Source organism: Betta splendens, chromosome 5 (assembly GCF_900634795.4).
Source record: "Betta splendens chromosome 5, fBetSpl5.4, whole genome shotgun sequence".
NCBI lineage: Eukaryota > Metazoa > Chordata > Actinopteri > Anabantiformes > Osphronemidae > Betta > Betta splendens.
The window spans coordinates 16,938,875-16,953,400 of NC_040885.2; the positions used below are offsets into that span (position 1 = coordinate 16,938,875).

At 49.3% G+C, this 14,526-nt stretch overlaps 1 protein-coding gene across 13 annotated transcripts in view; it reads right to left on the minus strand.

Moving 5' to 3' along the window:
- rap1gapb (RAP1 GTPase activating protein b) overlaps positions 1-14,526 on the minus strand; it is a 48,748-nt gene that overhangs the window by 10,801 nt on the left and 23,421 nt on the right. For 2 of the 13 annotated variants that reach the window (XM_029150343.3, XM_029150333.3), the window contains exons 3-6: positions 6,969-7,062; positions 1,106-1,153; positions 540-578; positions 279-464 (exon numbers count right to left, since the gene is read on the minus strand). In XM_029150343.3, the coding sequence (XP_029006176.1) occupies positions 279-464; positions 540-578; positions 1,106-1,144 (264 nt within the window). In that variant the 5' untranslated portion in view covers positions 1,145-1,153; positions 6,969-7,062. Of the gene's footprint in view, positions 1-278; positions 465-539; positions 579-1,105; positions 1,154-2,204; positions 2,241-3,191; positions 3,574-6,968; positions 7,063-11,047; positions 11,220-11,511; positions 11,646-14,526 lie in introns of those variants that run through there. The other 11 variants (XM_029150330.3, XM_041070797.2, XM_041070798.2 and 8 more) reach the window with 11 other exon arrangements.

The following is a 14,526-nucleotide window of genomic DNA, read 5'->3' on the forward strand; positions in this document are numbered from 1 at the left end:
CTGGGGGCAGATAAGCAGACGAGACTCTAATGCAAGGAAGAAGACTCCCCCGGCTCTGAACAGAGGGCGACACCATAACAGATCATTGCTATAATAAATTAGAAATCATATGGGGTAAAAAGATTAAGAGTTTTGTTATTAAGGAAACAGTGGGAGCTCAGTGCTACGTCGGCTACTGCTACAAAGCCTGTTTTAAATGCAGATAACCAAAACAATGGATTCATTGCATTTCAATGAGTCCTGTTTTCTTCACACACACAGCTCTGTTAAATAGTCACCTTGCCCATGAAATGCTTCCTGTATATCTTGGCGGTGCTGTTGGTCTCCAGCTTGACCTGATTGCTCAGACAGGGAGCTTGCTCCGTCTCCGCCGGCTCCTTGGGCTCATGGTTGGTCCCCTCGATCCAGTAGCCTCCAAACTGGGGAAGCAGAATGAGCGGGAACGGGCTCCTGCGGCCCAGAACCTAGAGTCCACAGGGAGAACTGGTTGGAAACGCAGGTATTGGCATGTAGAAGAGAGCACCGCGGCGTTGCAATACCTCATGAATGCTGGGGTAGGGGATGTAGTCCTCCTCTGTCTGCAGGGAAACACCAGAACATGAGTCAAGGTGACGCCACACTATACACAACAATACACAAAAGAATTAATCCTCTCCACACACGACGATCGGACCTTCACCAGCTCCACTGGAGCGGTTCTTCTTGTAATAAGGTATTGACTAAATGCAGCAGAAACAGCGTTTATAAAAATATGTACTGGACTAAGGGAAACTCACAGTCCCCTCAACAAATCCATGAACGTATGTGCTGAATTCATCTCACTAAAACACTATAGTTATCAGGACATTGCACCTAAATCCAATAACGTCAGCATCACAGTGGCACCAAAGAAGAAGTCAGACATTAGTAGGGTTCTGTTAACAAACTCCTTATATAGAGGTTAATGAAGTCTTTAAGGAGCCGGACTTGTCAGCAGCACAGCAGAGGGTTTAGTCCCTTCATGTCGCTGAGCATCCTAAAGCCTCTGTGACAGCTGAGAACCAGAGGCTTATGACTTCCCCATCACCAGACGATCTCTGAGGAGATGTGGGAATCTGCAACTCACTTTGAGGGGCGGTGGGACGGGGCACCGTTGCTCATCCATCCTGCAACCCTGTGGAGAGAGAGAGAGAGAGAGAGAGAGAGAGAGAGAGAGAGAGACAGAGACAGAGACAGAGACAGAGACAGAGACAGAGACAGAGAGGCGAAGGCGTCAGTAGAAGCAGGTACACGCGTGGAGCGATGGGGGGACATCCTTCCATTGGCAAGGGTTGCGAAACGCGCTGAGGAGCGTGAGAGCGAGGCGGGCGGTTTGCATCAGACAAGCTCGACCGCAGAAAGAGGAAGCCCTGGTGCAGAGGGACTTCGCTCCATTCAGGGCGTTGCTGCCAAGCCTGGCTGCAGATGTTAAGCACACATCAGTGGGGGTCGGAACACGGCCCATCTACTGCCACTTCACTTTTGGCATCACTATTAATAAAGTCTTCCACACACGTCTGCACGTCAGACGTGTTGCTTTTGCGTTTAACAACCCAAACTAAATAAACATGTTTTGGGTCTGTCAAATCATCTCCACAGTTCTGGAGAAAAGCTTGAGGGCTTGTGTTAAAATGAATGTTTGTAAGACGTCTATTCACACATTTTGCACCTGAGCTTCTTGGTTCCAGAGCTGCAGCTTCTAATAAAAACTTTGTTTTTGTGTCCTCACGCCTGTTAAAGCAACAGTTTCCATCATAATATGATCAGAGTATATTTATTTTCCAGTGTCAGCAGCATCAGGAGGTAAATGCTGTCAGACAGGCCGGGATAAAAGGAAGAGGCTGTGGATGCCGCGAGTTACAGACAACACATCTGTTTGTGTCAATCTCCTTCACTTAGAATCAGATGTTCTCGTCTCTGGTTTTACACAGTGAGCGATCAGACTAGAAAACGCACTGCAGCCTCCTGATCCGCTGCATCTAACGCTTCTGATGATGCGAAGGCAGAGCAGAAACGCTGCGTTCAGCACACGTAGAAGCATCCGAACTCCGCGACTGAACCGGCAACAAGCAAAAAGCAGCGCGGAGACTAGAAGGCAGGAAAAACCTCCGAGCGGAGTTTGATTCAGTGTGACAGCAGGAGCGCACAGGCCGGAGCAGCTGAAGCCAGGAGAGCGTCTACTGTACCTGAATCCTCTCGATCATGGCGAACAGGTCGGAGGTCTGAGGAGAGAGGCGACATGGTGTTGGTGTGGTTCCCCCTCCTCACTGAGCATTCACCAGGAGCCCTAACGCTTCACGCCCACCTCACAGAGGCTCCTCTCCTCACCAGGAGACGAGCACCCTGTAAACAAGTGGCTCCCTGCGGAGCCGAGCCTCCGGGCTCCATGGTGCCGCTCTGTTGCCAAGCCACCAGCTCGTCAGGCGGCACAACCCAGCGGGGCGCCGTTCACCCACGAGCGACAGGCCAAACACACCACGGCCACTTCATGTCAGACCTGCTTTAATCCTGATGCTTTGTCATGGAGCGTCCAGATGTTGTACCGACATCAGACAAAGAGGCATCAGTCCAGATGTTGGATTAAACCATAATCACACCTCGACGGAGCTGCCACAGAACACGATGCAGCGTTTTGTCCAATTAGCAAAGGTTGTAGAACAGGTTAAAGGAGGAGAAAACACCCTCAGGCATGAGTGGAATCTGCAGAGGCACATTAAGGATTTAGAGCAGCTCCGACCGAGATGAAGGAGCAGATGATCACAGCAGCCCGGTTCTGTGGCCACAGTCTATTTAGCATGTAACACGAGTGGACTGGAGGCCGAGGCTCTGCTTCCACATGACGGCTCACAGTCGCTGAGGGGCTTCCTAAGCGCACACACACAGACACACATGCACACGCACACACACACACATGCACACGCACACACACACACATGCACACGCACAAACAAGCACATACACATGCACACACACACACACACACGCACACACACACACACACACACACCCGCACGCACGCACGAACATACGCACACAGCAAACACTTTCCTGTGCTGAGAAGATCATCAGTGAACCACACAGACTCCCCAACCGAGCTACGTATCAATACCTCTGACATCATTAATAGAGTTTGAACCTCGGGTCGTGTATATTCCTGGGACACAGATACTCACATCGCTGAGGCAGCGTCTCTTGCGGAAAGGTTTACTGGGAGAACTGGTGAGCAGTCCGTCCCACAGGCTGTTCCTCGCTAACCTGAGCTCACTCATGGTTCCACAGGTCGGCGAGCAGACCAGATGTGCCCAGTCACCGAGGCCGTCAGTGACACTTCACTCCTGCTGTGGCTCAGGCAGAACTGGCAGCGACAGCGTGGGAGCCTGTCCTCAGAATCTGTGCATTTATACAGCGCGAACGGGAACATCAGCTGCTTTCCTTCCTCTTTTCACGGCTCTCACCCTCCAATAGACTCACAGCTGTACAGTAAGCATGAGGAAGACAGGAACAAAGCTTCTGCCCTCCCATCCATCACGCCTTCTTAATGCAAGCACACACACACACACACGCACGCACACACACACACACACACGCACACACACACACACACACACACACACACACACACGCACGCACGCACGCACGCACGCACACACACACACACGCACGCACGCACGCACACACACACACACACACACACGCACGCACGCACGCACGCACACACACACACACACACACAAACAAACACACGCGCACACACACACAAACACACACGCACACACACACACACACACACACACACACACACACACACACACACACACACGCACACACACACACACACACACACACACACACACACAAACACACACACACACACACGCACATTTGCAAACTGTAAGTTCTCCTTTTCTGGGTATCATAATATAAGAGTATTCACTTCCTCTTTTCTTTTATCTCACATTTCTCAATCCTCCACCTCAGAATCGCCTCTCCTCAGCTCTTTAAAGAGAAGAAGGCTCTAAAAACAGGTCCACTGAGACATTGTTCTACAAACCTGAGTTTTTTTGGCTGAGCTAGTTTTTTTTTTTTTTTTTCGATGTATGGTTTGCTCATCAGGTGACTCTTCACTGCATCACCTTTCTGGCAAGTAGCAGCCCCACGTCTCCATATATGAGCTGCAAACGACAGATGCCACAGACGGCATCAGCGCCTCTCAAACAGTCCATGGGTACGAACATAAAAGCACAAAAGACCGAGGGAGACAGAGGAGGGAGGAAGAGGAGGGAGGAAGAGGAGGGAGACAGAGGAGGGAGGAAGAGGAGGGAGGAAGAGGAGGGAGGAAGAGGAGGGAGACAGAGGATGGAGGAAGAGGAGGGAGACAGAGGATGGAGGAAGAGGAAACAGAGGAAAGCTCTGCGGGATGAAAGGGAAACTGTCATTCTGTGAAAGCGGAGCCGCTTTTTTTTTTCTTCAGCTCTCTCATCAGCTCCACTTCCAACATCAGATATCAACAAACTATGACCTACTTCTGAAGAACACTACTGGCAGCTTTCAAAGGGATGGATTCCACCCATATATGTCAAGTGTCTTCCATTTTGCGACAGAATATAAACACTAATCACCTGCCTCCTCCACCATACACGGGGGAGGAGGGGCTTAGGACTGAATGGAAAGTGAATGTTATTACATCATGCCATAAAACTGATCTCACACTGATGTGGATGCATTCCATTACTGTTTGAGAGAACTTAGTAAGTTAATTTAGTAACACTATTGCTCATTATATATTTGTTACATACAAAACTGCAGATTACAGTTAGATTCATATCTGATGCACTGATATTATCTCAGTGTCTCATGCTGATTGCAAAACTGCCAAGCTTCAGCTCCAGCGGTTGGGAAAGTCTGCCTGCTGTTGTACAATCCTGCCTGGTGGTGGCTGCGGCGGCACAATATGTCCTGGTAGGAGTGTACGAGGGTCTGAGGGCGAGAGATACAGACGGAGCAAATGTGTCAATGAACACGTTCTGCATGAGAGGAGACAGTGTCCACGGACGCAGCTCCAGCTGTTTCTCCTCCTTCTCGGGGCTGAGGAGCAGCTCTGGCTCCAGGAGGCCAATAAATTCCCACACACGGGACCCCATTTCCATCTGAGCAGACAAACGGACGGTAATTAGCATGCAGAGCAACGTCAGCCCGTTCAACGTTCCCCTCCATTCACGCTCTCAGGTGAGTCTCGTCCTCAAAGGCAAAGCGGCAAAATGGAAACAAACACTTCAAAGCGGGCGATCAACAGGCGCTGGAGCCGGAGCCGGAGCCGGAGCTGCAGCTGATCTGTCCAGCCGGCGAAAACGCGTGCATCGAGTCGGACCCGCTGTGGAACCCGGGGAACACGAGGCGCACGGGTTCTAGCACACGAGCCCGTCTGCAGGTCTAACGTCTGTGTTCCGTCACAGCAAAAAGCAACAGCCAAAGCAGAACAGCTGTCACGATCTGGGGTCACGTTTCTTGTGTTATTTTGAAGGACTTTCTGTTTCACCTAAGTTGTCAGGTTTTGGTTCTATTTCCTGTTTTATTTTGTAGTACTTCCGGTCTCTGTTATCATCCTGTTTAGCTCCAGCCTTACTCTGTTTGTCATTACACGCACCTGTCTCCAGTTAGTCATCACTCACCTGGATACTTACTACTATACTACCAGATCGTTGAACGCCAGTCGTCACCTCGCAGCAGTTCTCAGTCCTGATTACCTTGTCTTGATCCCGCTCCGTGCTTCTGACCGCCGACTCCTGCTCAACCCTGAATGCTACTGTTGCTGGGTTTATTCTGTTGCTGAACCTTGCCTGTTACTGGACTTGATTACGCCTTCTCCTTCGGTACTGAAACCTGAGCCTGTCGTGTATGACCTGGACTGTCTGTGATTACGATTGTTGGATTAAACTTTGATTTTTTTCTTCTACCTTGTGTCCTCACGCTGTGCACGTGGGTCCGATCTTTGCCTAAGCCTGACAACAGCACCAGTTAATCATGGACCCTGTAACCGAATCAGAGACGCAGCTTCTTTCTCAACCTATTTCTTCCTATATGTTTTATATGAGTATCAGCATTCCCCCTTAAAATAGGAGACAACTGAGCTCCAGCTCAAGGCACGTAAGAAATATGAGTGCTTTCATTTTAGTATGCAGCTAATACAAAGGGCCTTTGAGCCCCTGTCAGTCTGTGAAAGCCATCGGATTCGTCCTCCACCTCCCTTCAGTGTGTGGCTTCGTCTTCAGACCTCGTGTCAGCTCCGTTCATGACAATGCTGGATTACTTAAAAGGCTTTAAACATCACTCTAATGTTCCAGTGCTCATACATTCACTCTGTTATGCTGGATGACTGGTTTTATTACTGACTAAACATAACCCGTTGCTGTTCATTCACATTCACTACTTATTCGAATATTGAAAAATAATGAAACTTCACCTAGATATTTTGAATCCTTGAAAACGTGGCCTATTTGTCATCAACGTTATAACAGCGGATAAGGAAAAACAGCATCAACGTGCGAGTGCTAAATTTACAGCAGCAACTTCATCTCCAGCGCAATCTGGACCACGCCGCCAAATATCGATCCCATGTTTGGCTTTTAATAGATGAGGCTGGAGGAAACTGAATGAACGCTGGCCTTGTCTTCGTCTCATTTTCCTTTTCTATAAATTTCCTGTAGCTTCGTTGCGGTAAATGTTTTGCTTCCAATCTGAAACATGACGTTAGGGCGTTTTAATGGTGTTACTGCTTCACGTCAGCGTGAATAGGGACATAACTCACCCTGGTCCACTCATCCCAGCTTCATCAGAACCAGAATTACTGAGAGCTGCATAATATAGTGTCAGTGTATCATAAGCAATGAATGGAAAGCGTTTGCGTCTCTTACAGAATAAAACAGTTAAAAACGTATTGTATCATTTGTTACCTTTGAAAATGGCGTAAGAGGAAACAGAGGGCGAGATTGTGCTCGTGCCGGATCTATTTCATCAGAGAAGCGAGGAATCCTTCCATCGTGTTTCCTGTTGAGGCAAAGAGGACGGAGGGGTGGAGGCAGAGAGAGGCGGAGACGTTAGGATGGAGCTCAGGTTCTCATTGAAGCAATGAAATCACAGGACGATGCAATCCAGCTTCATTGAAGCGCCGTTACGACACCCAGTGTGTCCTTATGTACTGTAGTGAACTTCCTCTTCCTCTGCGTACAATTTGCCGACATCGTGGGTGTGATTAGAGGAAGAAGTGATCGGGAAAAGAGACAGACGGAAGTGAAGAAAAAACAAAAACTACCAAAGACTGACACCGGACAGAGAAAACCCTCGTCTCAGCACCGCCGTCCCGTCGGCCTCGTCTCTCTGTGGGGTCTGGAGCAAACCTCCAGTCTGTCCTGACTGTGATCATCGCGTACAACCTCACACTTTGTCTCACACAACAGTGACCCGTAGCAGACGGCACCTCTGAACCCAGAACAACGGCAGATCGGACGTGGTGAGAGAGCTGGTGCAGCCTCGATCGCCCACTCTCCCGTATTCGCTCCATTCTGCCATCTTGGCACACACTGTGAAGAGGTTGGAGACTGTTTCCAGCCCAGTTCTCTCTCTTTGCCAATATGAGCTTTTACGGATGCACCTCCGCAGCACGGCGCTCCTCAGAAGAGTCTGTAAGTCGAGTGAACAGAGCTGGATTTTGTGCTGACAGACAGTTGACCTGGAGCTGAGGTTAGGAATGTGTTTGTACCACAGCTGCTCCGCGCCGCCTCTGATCTCTGCTGAAACCAGGGAAATGACTGAATGAGGCTGTCTGATTTGTCCTGCAGGCGTCTCGGCTTCTCACCGCTGACGTTTCTCGGCCGCGTGAACTCGTCGCATCTTTCAAACACCGGAGCCGGAGCACAGTGTAAATAGGACGTCAACGCATTTCCCAGAATTATTCAGCCAAATGTGCCGACAAAGCAGAAGCTTGTTGAGTCAGAAATGGGTCTGTGGCGACATGTTGTTGAAGCGCCCCACTGGAACCAAACAGCGAATGGGTTCTGATTGTAGCAACACTGACTGCGGAGGCGGTTTAGACGCAGGGCAACGTATTAAATCACCGCCTTTCAATGCATCGCTCCTCATGTCGCTTTCACCCCTTCCGCATTAATCACCATCACACACTCATCACACAGTCGCAGTGCAAGGCACAAATGAGCAAATGCATCTTGACTGAGGAAGCTCCACCAGACAGACATATGAACGTTGTCTAATACTTTCACACCAGTGGCTGCCGTCCCAGAAGACAGAGACTTTTTCTGTGGCGATTGTATTGGAATATATCTGCGTGCGTTTCCCTCCTGCACTGATTTACAAGGCAGATAACAGAGACGCATCCAGTGGAGAGGAACCGTTTGAGTCAGGGGACGTTCAGGCTGTCACCTGAGCGAGCGCACCTTATCAAACTCCACCATCCTGACACATGACATGAGGAATATGCAGTAATTTAAAGGCTCTGTGCTCGTCTGGTATCAGAGACGCAGGACGGTTGTACAGTGTGTGAAGATGCTAAAGAAAGGATCATTCATTTCCTATGTGAAAACGCGCTGCGTCACTTCTGGACCGACTGAGGCTGAACTCAACCAGCATCCATCCAGTCAGACCATTAACGTCCCAGTGCCGAGCTGCCCACACATGATCCCAGGTGAAAGGTTCACTCTTCAGTCACATTTCCAATCTCGCGGATGCGGGAGGAAAAACAGAGGGAAGTCATCTCGCTGTGCGATGCACTCGCTGAGCGCGAGCTCCTCTTCTGAGTCTGATTTCTTCTTCCAGCTGCAGTTGTGTGGATGTGTCACCTAGCAACATTAGCTATTTTCCGATTCACTGCTTGCTGAAAAATGTCCTTATCAAACCTACAATACAGAATAAATGATGGCAAAAAAAATGGCAGGAAATAATAGGCGCTATTATCAAACTCACGAGTCATCAGTGAGAGACCGGCCATTATCTTTTTCAAATGAGGAGCCAGTCGCATTAGTACATCGTGTCCTACTGAAACCTACAGCAACAATCACAAATAAGAAAGTTTACATTTAGAATTCAACTTCATTCCAAAACTCCTCCAGCAAACATGGACAGAAAAGGCCTCGTCTGTAAAACTATCAGCCCAAGTTTGAGTTGTGACACAAACAACAGCTTTGACCTTCTATGACTGAATGACAGCTCTGAGCCTCTGGGAGGAGACGATGTCTGCACTGGTCCCAGTGAGTCCCAGGAGACCGAACCTCTCAGACGCGGCACCGATGGCCAGCGTTACTGAGCATTATGACTAAAGAAGCCCTTCACCTTCAGGCTCCTCGCCCCATGGATTAGACTCGTCCAGATAGAATCGCTCTGTCTTTGTGTTGATTCCTGACGGCAGACAGTTTCTAAAATGGACACAAGGCATTGGGAGAGTAAATCCACCAATTAATCCTGTGTCCTGCCAGCAGCGATCTCCACAGGCTGCAGGGTCATGAGCTCTGATAATAATTCCAGCCTCCTGTAGTCCAATCATGGCTCAGGCTGTGCAGCACCTGCAAATACAATGAGGCCTCGCTTTCCAGCACGCTGAATGTAAAAGATGCATTTGAGAGGTGTGCTTTGCAGGACATTACTTTTTAATCTAACCGCGTCTGCTGTTACTTCACGGATGTGTTTGTTACTTGGATAAAAACAATTCACGATCCGTAAACAACAAGCGCTGCATAAAAAATGTCGTTATTATTAGCGGTGGCTGGTCTGAGCGGAGCAGACACACAGACTTACAATCATAATTGCAAATTCATCATTACTGCAGAAAACACGTCATGAAACCAGATAAGTCAAATGGTGCAGAAGAAAAAGGTTGTTTCATTAGCAAAAATCTCCAATGGTGATTCTAGTGAAGGCCGCATGCGCCGGCTGGTTTGTTTGGCGAACGCCAGGAGAGTCAGATATCATCGGATCAAGTGTCTGGTAATGGCCCGTTTTTCCATTGCTGCTGCTGAATGAGGCTCTCGTGAGAGGAGACCGTGGCCTAATGCAGAGATCAGCCTCAACGAACCACCATTTAGCCAGTTAAACGACGGTGAGGTCCAGTACTCAGGGAACAAAATGCAGCAACACAACATATTTTAAATACATTTAGGATGTAAATACACAACCACAGCACGCATGAGCAACAACACGACAGCTGTGCCATAATCTGTCACTTCCTTTTCAACTGACTCCTAGCTTGTTTTTGGGCATTATTCCTCTAAACCTGAAGCAGGGATGACGTAATCACCACAGGACAGAGCCCAGACTTACTCCACTTCGTCTAAACTGGACTCCAGCTTCAGCTCGAACTCGTGGCACATTTCCTGCTCGGTGATAGATGTGCACATTATTTTCCAAATCATAGAGCAGCTCCAGGTTTTTGCTTGAAGGGTATTAAAGATTAAACTCTGCTAGTTTGGATCATGTTTTTGCTTTTGAGAGGCACACACACACACACACACACACACGCACACACGCGCACACACGCACACACGCACACACACACACACGCACACACACGCACACGCACGCACACGCACGCACACGCACACACACGCACACACACGCACACACACGCACACACACACACACACACACACACACACACACACACACACACACACACACACACACACAGACGAGTCTGAGACAGACAAGTACACATAAACCCCTAAGCTTTGCAGGTCCACTTAGTAGACAACTAATCTAATCAAGTGCAGCAGCTAATGCACAATGAAAGCAGAGTCATTTACTCCAGTCAGCCACTTCCTGTGTGGACCAGGGAAAAGCCGAGACGGAGGCAGAGCTGGAGAGAGAAAGTTGGGAGCGGAGGCTGAGGAGACGGAGGCAGATCGGCTGGAGCTGAGCACAGACACAAGCAGCTCCTTCCTCTTCTTCCCGTCACATGTTGCACTAACTCGTTTCCTGGATTCCTACCTCCACATCTAGACGACGCCCCTCCAGCGACCACGCTTACCTGTCTGCGGCTCAGTCTGTCGCCGTCGACAACTTGGAGCGCATCACTCTCTCCGCGCCTGACTCAGTTTCTCTGTGCTCCAACACCTGCTGCCGGAGATCAGCCTCTCTGCTGTCAGACGATGCTCGGAGCTCCCTCCCTCTTCTTTCCTCCCGTTGCTCCTCCACTCTCTCTCTCCCCCCGTCCGTCACACAAACATGCACATGCATGCACCCTGCTGTCTCTTTGTATGGTGAGCCTCTCCTCCGCCTCCTCCTCCTCCTAACCTCTCCCTCTTGTCCTCTTTCCATCTCCACCTCCCTCACTTCTATGACAGAGGGCTGCCCATTCAAGCTGTGGGTGTTGCTCCGCTAAGCCTCTTTTGCCTGAGTGAATCTGCCTGCTAATAACTGATTCTGCTCATTCAATCGGACTAAACGCTGCGGCCGGATGCAGGCGTGGAAGCGAGAATAAAGAGCCACTACCTCATCTGGAGGGTGACATTAGATCTCCCGGTCGGATCATCCGCCTCACTCTGGGTCCCAGCATCGAAAACATCTCCTGCACGACTTAGCCTCAACGTGCCATTGTCTGTTTGACACACCGGTGGCGAGCAGTTAGCGGCAAAGCTCTCAAATGCTGCACATTTTATAGCACTCATACATAATGGGGAGCATCACTTCTCAGCCCACAGATGAATAAACGCAGGTTAGCGTTGTTCGCTGTGTTACTGAGTAATCACATTTTCCTGTTTGGGGGAGGCTCAACCTCCACGTTAGACGCCGGACTGCATCACTCGCAGCAAAGGAGACGTTCAAAGGATTTCAATGGGTCCAAGTCCGTGCAGCGAACACAGAAAAGGGCTCCAGTGATGTGTGCGAACGCAGGGAGCGCGCTCATATCCATAACAGGAGTTGTTTTCAGATTAAAACGATGATTCACGATGTGTCACATACTGTAAATATCTCTGCTGTGAGTCAGCGTGTCCCACACAGGAAAAACACAAACTAAAAGGAGCTTCCTCTCGCTATATATAAATGAAATGGTGCCTTGTCTTATTTTATCATGAGATGCGTTTGTGACGGCATCATAGCTGCACGCGCGTGTGTGTGTGTGTGTGTGTGTGTGTGTGTGTGTGTGTGTGTGTGTGTGTGTGTGTGTGTGTGTGTGTGCCCACGCCAGCTCCGTGCATCACAAAGTCACAATCAAAGGACACGCAAAGGTGAAACACACATCAAACACGTCTTCCTGTCGGTTCAAACCTGATGGAGAGAGAGCAGCGCACGGGACTCGAACCCGGTCGGTGGGAGGTCGACTAAACAAACGGTCAATGCTTTTTATTTGTAATGAGGACGTGGGCGTTATTAGCCGTCAGTGTAATCAGACGTTTGCAATTTACAAGAGCAATTGTATGTGGGTCACGCTGGGAATCCCACGCTGAGACTCGTTTCCTCTCATTTCGTTAGTTTCACCCTCCCTCCGTCTCTGTCTGTTTCCCACTCTGTTCACACTCCTCTCCTGGGGCCGCGACTAAATTTAACATTTACACAGCACCAAACTGCGACAGAGAGAGAGGGAGAAGACACATCTCACAACAGCACGTTACACTATAAGTAACTGCAGTGTGGAGGCTCCTTATTTACACATGAGCTGTTGTGTGAGCTCTAGTGACCCCCCATGGTGCATCAGAAATATTTATAAAAATAAAAATCGATCCACTGGATGAACTCAGTGCAAAGTTGAACATCTACATTCAGCCTCAGCGTTGGTGCAGCAGTGGAGGCCCTTCTATCAGAAACGCGCTGCCTCGGGCTGCAGGACTCGGCTCCAGCCCTCATTCCCCTCTCGGCATGAAAGGCGTAACAATAGCAGCTCTGCCGGCACCAGGTCCCCCTCAGCTCTCAGAACTGCCTCGTGTTTTGTGGGAGGCCCGTTCTGCTGACGATGAACTGGACCCGCACTGAATGTGAAACAATGCTGGAGCTGGAGCTGCTTCACAACCAGGACATCACGAGTGGTTCAGACCAGTATAGAATTCAGGTTTAATAAAACATTATAAAGCTTGTATGACGCATATATTCTTATTTGATTTGTGCCCATTCATTCATAATGATTGTATTCAATTAGAATGATGCCAGCACATTCAGACCTGCATCATCGCATCTGCATCATCGCTTTGGGAGCTGCAAAGACAAATTGCCCGCTGGCTGGTTGCTTCTTTAATAAACCCTTCTCGACTCTTGTGAGGTTGATTTGTGCCCAAATAAACACTTTGTTCTTATTGTGGACATGAAAATACATTCCTCGCAGCGTGCGTTGGCTCATGCTGAGCAGAGGAAGTGGAAGGAACCCTGAGACCTGCCTCGCTTCCTATGCCGTCACACACACGAAGCTGCATTACTACATCAGCTGGAGGAGAAAAACAGCAAACAACAAGCTGAACTCAGGCTGAAGAAGACGTTCATACACAGAGTCTCCAGAATACGAACTGACTCATTGCCTTATGTTTGGGAAGAAAACTTTCCTGAGCTTCATGATTAGAAGCATTTGTAGACTGAATAGAGGACGTTCATGTTTCTGTGAGAGCAATAATTAGTGATTGCGTAACCTCATTGTTTAGCAAAGAACAGACAACGTTCACAAACGATGCCGCGTGTTTGAGGCCGTCGGCTGCGATGCCTAATTTCACCTATTGTCATTCTCCGCTCGACTCTGGGTTCGAGCAGCGCAGGGAGGTGTGTGAATGAACTGAGACGTAGCAGAGCCTCATTACTTGCAACCGGGCTCCTGGTTCTGTTAAGTGGCTACGACATCACCCGCTCAATAAGTCAGACACTAATGAATTAACTATGCTGGGAGGCTAATGAAGCCCAACAGGGAGGACGGAGCACGTCTGCACGTGTGAGTAATGCTGTAATTAGCATTAATATGTAGATAGAAGTAACAGGATGGACAGGAGCTCAAACGTCTTTTTCTCACACAGCAGCTTCAGTGGAGGAGCGCTGAACTGAACAGGTGCAACCTCCACCTGCTGTAACAGCCTCCATCAGCGCCGCGCTGCCCTCTGACCGCGGCCTCTGCACAACCTGCACCAGCGCGGCGCCGCGGCCGCGCCGGGTCATGGGGTCCCGACCCGCCGCCGGTGAGGAAACGACGGCGGCGAGCAAACAAAGCCACAGCTGCAGCCACAGTGAATGTCTGCAGCTGCAGCTGCGCGAAGCATCTGCACAGACGGTACCATCACCAGCACAGGTTCTGAAACGTGCTCCTTCCAGAACAAAAACACAAGCTAAGCTGAAGTGGTGAACAGTCATGAATGTCTTTATGCATTTAGAACATCACGAGACCCATTTCTGCAGCACTGTGCTCTTTAAACAGATGTGACAGTCACAGGATCCGTGGTTGGATCTACTAACAGGTTATTTAGACATTAGCTTGTGTTGTTATGTGTAGTAGGACTCTGCTTCGGGCCTGGTTCCACATGTTTTACATGTCAAGGA